Raw genomic sequence first — 6,851 nt, 5'->3', positions numbered from 1 at the left:
CATGGGAGATCAGAGAAGAAGAAAAATAAAATGTTTAGCCACAGCGGAAGAAGGAAAGAAAGAAGGAAAGATGCCATAGGGCTCTTGATACCTTGAAAGATAATATTTTCCGTAATAATTATCATTGACTAAGAGTCATTATATACCATAAACAAAGCCGTAAGCGAGGCCTACAAATCAGGGATACGAGATATACACTTGCTATATTTACAAAACTTAATGTATAGAAATATATTCTAACAATAATTGAAAAAAGATTATGAATTTTCTGAATTTTGCAACTTTTAGCAATGATGATAAAATACATTAAATATATGTGTATATGAACTAATAAATAAGAAAAAAAAATTGCAAATGATTTATCAGTGCATATCAAATCAGATTGACTCGGTGGGTGTGTTAAGATTCCACATTTTATATTTGTATCCAAATGGGATTGTAAGATCATACAAACATTAATAAGTAACTTCAAAGAATAGGATCATTTAGATCTTTTTGATAATTAAGATCTTTATTGGAATCCAATAATAATAGTCGTGTATGATTTTGTTAGATCTTACAATGTGTACTTAAAATTAATAACTTTTTATAATTTTACTACTATGTAATTAAAGATATATTTAGTCAAAATTGTATATTAGAAATCATGTAATAAAAGAGGCGATAACAAAAGAAAGAAAGAAAAAAGTACAAAAAGGCCATTTGCCAAAGGAACTCTGTATTCTACTAGCTTGTGGGCAACATGCCATTCAACTAAAGCAAGACAAAGAAGAAAACGGCAAATTGTGCAAGTTCAGCTCTTGAACTCCCTCACCCGCCTTTTGCGGAGGGCTTAAAGAAATAGAAAAAGTTGAAGAAATAGGAATGCAAGTAATGCTGGAGTTAGTAAGGAACTTACTGTTTCTTATTAAATTAGGTCAAACAGTCCCTTTCATCTATTTTGAAGAACTCAAGCCAAAAATCATCAACATTTTTTAAAAATTAAAAAACTTAAATCATTAATTAATTTACTGCATTTGTTAACTTTAGTCCCAAACAGTCCTTTTTAATTTCCTATATAGCTGCATCCTTACCTCCCAAAGACCTTCCCCCCCTTTTCCCCCCTCCCTCTCTTTCCCAACAATTTGACAATATTTTTTCTATAATTACACAACTACACCCAAATCATAACACTCATTATACCAATTTCTCTGTTTTCCCCTGTTTTTTACAATTCAAGCCATCTAAACTTCAATATAACTCAACTCACACTCATATGTAAAACAACATTTTAGCCAACAATCAAACTTTAAACACAATCACAAACTCATCTCAAATTCCAACCAATTAACACTCCATGGAGAAGGATTTCTTTCTAAATGCCGGTATACCGCCTTCCCTACGATATGATCATCCATTCTCTTCTTCTTCTTCTTCAATGCCCACATGGCAAACTCTTTCCTCAGCAATGGAAATCCAAACCAATCAATCCCATGATTGTTTTCTCTCTACACAACCTCCACTTCCTCCTACTAATCATAATAATAATACAACTGATAATTTTGAGTCTGCTTTAAGCTCTATGGTATCCTCTCCTGCAGCGTCAAACTCCGCCTTGTCGAACGACAATTTTATGATCAGAGAGTTGATTGGAAAACTTGGCAATATTTGCAACTCCGGCGACATTTCTTCAAGCGGACAACACCATGTTCCGCCACCTTACATTGGTGCTAATGGTGGGAATTGTAGCACCAATAACTCAACTTATAGTACCCCACTTAGCTCACCACCTAAAATGGGGATATCAATGCCAATTATGGATCATTTGGTCAAAGAAAATTTCCCCACCTTGGGAAATTCAATACCTTTGAGCTCAAATTTGCCGGCAATGCCTGGTGATCCGGGTTTCGCGGAGCGAGCTGCGAGATTTTCTTCCTTTGGAAGTAGGAGTTTTAATGGAAGAATAAGCCAGTTTGGGGTCAATAACAATGGTAGCAATACTAATACTAATACTACTACTAGTTTTAACAATAATAATAATAATGTAGAATTGTGTTATCGATCCAATACTAATACTAATACTAGTAATTTAAGTGGAAGTGGTAAATTACAAAGAGTTTCTAGTAGTCCTTCACTTATTAAGGCAGCTGGATCTGATGAAGCTGAAAACAACAAGAATTCATTATTGTTTCAAAACAATGAAAGGAAACAATCTGGAAATTGTAATCAAGAACAAGGTGAATTCTCTAATTCACGAGACAATTCGTCGATTTCGGGCCAAAATCAAGCAGTTGAAATTGGATCAAACAGGAAAAGAAAAGCAGCTCCTCCAAAGGGAAAATCCAAGGAAATTCAATCTCAATCTCCCCTGCCCAAAGTAAGTGCAATTTCTAATTGTTATAACTAAGTAGAAAAATAATAGAGAGAAATGTTATGTTGTGTTGAAGAATAGTTTTATAAATGTTTCAGGTGGTAGAAAATGGAGAGGATTTAAGTGCAAAGAGAAGCAAATCAGAAGAAAGCGACGATACGAAAACAGAAGAAACCAGAAGAGATGATGGGAAAAAACAGAGTAATGCAAACCAAAAGCCACCAGAGGCACCAAAGGATTATATTCATGTTAGAGCAAGAAGGGGTCAAGCCACTGATAGTCATAGTCTTGCTGAAAGAGTAAGATTTTTACTACACATCACTAATTTTACTATTTCTATTTCTTAAGATAGAGATTATATATGATGATTAATTAGCATATTACAATGGTTGACTTGTAATGTTCATACATGGCAGGTTAGAAGAGAGAAAATTAGTGAAAGAATGAAGCTTCTTCAGGATCTTGTACCAGGCTGTGATAAGGTACTTTTTTTACCTTAATTTGAGGATCGGAAATTACCAACAATTATCTATAATAATCTCATTTCAATGTTCAATTTGCTAATTACAGGTAACCGGAAAAGCACTAATGTTGGATGAGATTATCAATTATGTACAGTCATTACAACGACAAGTCGAGGTAAATTTAAGGCCTAATTCAATCAATAATCACGTGCACAAAAGGCTAGTATTTCATAAATAAGGAGTGTCGTTAGCTAAATTTTGTAAGTACGAGTCTAGTAATGATATTTTTGTAACTTCACTTTATAGGTAGCCAAAATATTATGTAAAATTGTTTGTTAAACTTAATATTTTTTTTTTTTTTTTTTGGTTTAGTTCCTTTCAATGAAGTTATCTTCTGTGAATCCAAGATTAGAGTTCAACATGGGAAACCTTTTCTCAAAGGATGTAAGTTACTTTTTCCCTTTTCCTTTTAATAAATTTAAAAGTTGTGATATCTTTTGATCCTAAAACTTAACTTTTGATTGACTATTTTATTTTTTGTAATGTTTAATTTAGTTTTTGTGGGGAAATTTCAGGTGATCCAACCAAATTGCTCATTGCCGCATCCAATGTACCCACCAGATTCCTTGGCACCAACCCATTATGGCCAAACTCATCAAAATCCTTTACAAGATAGCATAACCACCACGGCCCCATCTCCTATGGCCCCTTTAAATTCCACAACTAATCAAAATCATGCTTTACATTTACCTCCACTTGATTTTTTCTCTAATGGTCTTTCTCAGGTAATCATTTACTCCACTTAATGTTTTTCCTAATATGGTTGGATTAAATTTTAAGCTTAGATCATAATTATTTAATTATTAGATGCTTAATTAAAACGCGTTTTATACTTATTAATAGTTATTAGGCCCGGGCTATGCCCCGGGTAAGAAAAATTCATTTATTAATATAATACTTTATGATAATAACACTAAATACAACATAGTCTATCGGTTAATACTTTAGTATATGTACTTGACTACTTGAGGTCTCGAGATCAAACCCTATATTGCGCAATTTTCACAATTTTTTTCTTGTTTATGCATGCCTTTTAATATATTTGTATAAATATTAAATCCTAAGGTTTAAACATGGTAATTAACCCTTAATCAAGCTTGTTAGAAGTAGGATTAAGAAAAAAAATAAAAACGAATTGCGAAAATGATGTATAATTAATGAATATGCAACTAATGAAACAATTTTGATTGTGTAGCTATCATCATTATGTGAGGGAGACCTCCAAAGTATTGTTCAAATGGGTTTTGGACAAAAGGAGGATGGATTTCAATCACAAGTTTTACATGGTAAGAAAATTTTTATTAGGATGATTAAAGTGTTTCTTCAATAATCTTTATATTAGTGCAAATTAAATTGTTGTCTTAATTAACTTTGTTTTGCTGCTTTTGTTTTGTGTAGGGTCAAATCTATCACCACTTATGAAAATTGAGTTCTAACCACCAATCATCAATCTTGAATATGATGGACAGAGGGGGAAGGAAAGGGGAGAGAGACACAGAGGCTGGTTGTACATACAAAGAGACTTTGAAGGATCTTCAAGGCCATTGTTTTAATATCTAATATAAGAAAAATATGTTTTCCTTTTTTTTATCTTTATTTTTCCCTTTTCACCTTAGATTCATCTCACCTTTCCCTCTTTTTATCTACCAATTACTTATTTTTTTGCCTTATTATTTTTTTAGGGGTAGTTATGCTCATATGTATCCTTTGTAATATTCTATGATCATTTGGTGCAAAAGTCTTGCATTTGCTCCACCCAATGTAACATATATTAAGTTGAAGAAGAAAGATAATTAAAAAGATATAGATGTCATCTTACGTTTTTCAAGGGGTGTTTTTTTGTATTAGATTGTGTTTGATGATATAATGCTATATATGTTTTAATTATTATCAAAATGTTTAAATCTATTACATATATATAAAATAAAAAAACATACTACCTAGCTCCAGATGTTATTTTGTTGTTTCGGGCTTGTTTGTCAGATCAACTTTCTTTTTCACAGTTGATACTTTTAGTTGCATACTACTAAATAAAATTTTAAAAAGTCAAGTTATAACAACACTAATAATAGCACACATGATAACTTTTTTATAAATAATCAAAACATTCCCCTAAGCCATATAAAAAGGATGGAGTTAGCTCTTGGTAGGAATTTCAACTCATGACCTCAAGGTCAGAGGTTCGAATCCCACCAAATGAGGGGCACTTGAAGGAGAATTCTCTTACAACTTCCTCTCCGTCCAAATGCTTGAGCCTCTGGATTGAACCCTATACAAAGATAGCCTAGAGGTTATTCTTTTTACCAAATAAATAAAAATTTAAAACGGAAGGAGCTTCTCATACTTATGAAAATTTAAAGTTTCTTAATCATATGTATAATCTGAATGGGATATGGCTGATAAATTGATATATTTACATCATGACAGTTATATTTGGTTGATTTGCTCAAGATTTTAATGATGCATGAAATCGTGTTAAAGTAGTTGGTTACAACTTACACAATCTTAATGATATTATGTTGTGAACCAGCTGTTATTAAGGGGCTTTTTTCTCTTCTTATCTTCATTAACCTTTACTAAATAATCATAAGTTAGAATAATTACACTGTTAGGGCAATGGATTATCTAGAATGGAGTCAGTCATCAACTTGTATCATTTCTTTCTTTTTTATCTTCTGTAAAAACGTTTACTTTGCTATCTCAATCAAAAACACCAAATTGAACAGAAGCTTCTGTTCTCTTTTCTCACTGCTAATTGCTATAATCAAACAACATGTAAGACTTTTATATGAAAAGAAAGTATTTAAATCTAATATTTCTGTAAAATAATTCTTCATGAAATTGAGATTAAACAAGAATCCCAGGTTGGCAGTGTTGAGATTCTGTCCAGGCCCAATGAATGAAAACAGAAGCTTTAATTATCTCTCATCAAGACTTTAATTAATTATATATATATATATATATGCAAATGGTTTGATTTGGAAATTTATTACTAAAAGGCCCAAAAAAAAAAAAAAAAAAAAATAAGAAGAAGAAAGTTAATTTAGACTAGTGGATTTCAGCTAAAAAAGATGCCTCCTTTGTCCACCTTAAGAAATTAGAATAATATTTTTGTTAATAATGGAGAAGTGCTGGTAAAAATCCAGTTTCTTGGGTTTAACAAAAGATTTTTCCATTGCAGCCTTTAGCAATAATTTAATTAGGAATTGTATTATTGGCCTGCCATGGCAGAAATTTTAGATTAAATTATGAAGAAGATGCTTTGAATTTGGTGGGGGGGAGTTTACTTAATGGGTTAAGTAATGGTAGAGCTAAGTTTTAATATTATGTTTATATTTAAACAGCCAAAGAGGTGAGTAATAGTAATAATGTTCAGGTGACAGCCTTGTTTTCATTGGTGTATAAACCTAACCAATCATTTAGTAAAACCGTGTCTGACATCCAATTCATATTATATTCCTATGACTTTACTAGTTGTCTTCCTTTTTAGTTTTTAGCCCCGTTAATTAACCTTAATGGTGAAGGAGTAACTTGCCTGCCATGCATGTAACTTGTTGGACATTCAAAGTTTTTAAGGATATCTTTCGGGATATAATGAAGAAGAAAATAAGGATGGAGCTATAATGAAGAAAATATGGTTGGATTTATATCAGCCGCGGAAAGGTAGGGTCCAATTGTATTGGGAAATTCTTCATTGAAGCGTGTCTCTTCTTATATTTTTATAAACTTATGTATTAGAGTAACATTGTTTGTAGAAGGATAGTATGGTATCTTTACTACCAATAAAGTGTTCACTAGTCGTTATGCTCTTTTTCGTGAACATAAATTTTCTTATCGTGCTCTTGTTAGTCCTGCGTCTATCATGCCTTACACCTCGCCCATGGTTCTGATTAATGATTGGTCCCTCACCAATGTTGCATGTGTGTCTCCTCCATCCGTCCCAACATCTACCTTGTCGGTTCCCTTGCCTCATACGC

The 6,851-nt window shown here is 32.2% G+C and overlaps 1 protein-coding gene across 1 annotated transcript; it reads left to right on the top strand.

Annotated features, from left to right (window-relative positions):
• Window positions 1–1,073: 1,073 nt before the first annotated feature.
• LOC104899593 (transcription factor bHLH78) lies at window positions 1,074–4,702 on the top strand. The gene is made up of 8 exons (XM_010686809.4): window positions 1,074–2,356; window positions 2,449–2,649; window positions 2,767–2,832; window positions 2,921–2,989; window positions 3,187–3,258; window positions 3,390–3,599; window positions 4,070–4,160; window positions 4,273–4,702. Exons 1-8 carry the CDS (start codon window positions 1,337–1,339, stop codon window positions 4,308–4,310), a joined length of 1,767 nt encoding a protein of 588 aa, XP_010685111.2. The 5' UTR covers window positions 1,074–1,336; the 3' UTR covers window positions 4,311–4,702.
• The last annotated feature ends 2,149 nt before the right edge of the window (window positions 4,703–6,851 follow it).

This window comes from Beta vulgaris, chromosome 7, assembly GCF_026745355.1.
Source record: "Beta vulgaris subsp. vulgaris cultivar EL10 chromosome 7, EL10.2, whole genome shotgun sequence".
NCBI lineage: Eukaryota > Viridiplantae > Streptophyta > Magnoliopsida > Caryophyllales > Amaranthaceae > Beta > Beta vulgaris.
This window is presented reverse-complemented; position numbering and strand designations above follow the sequence as displayed.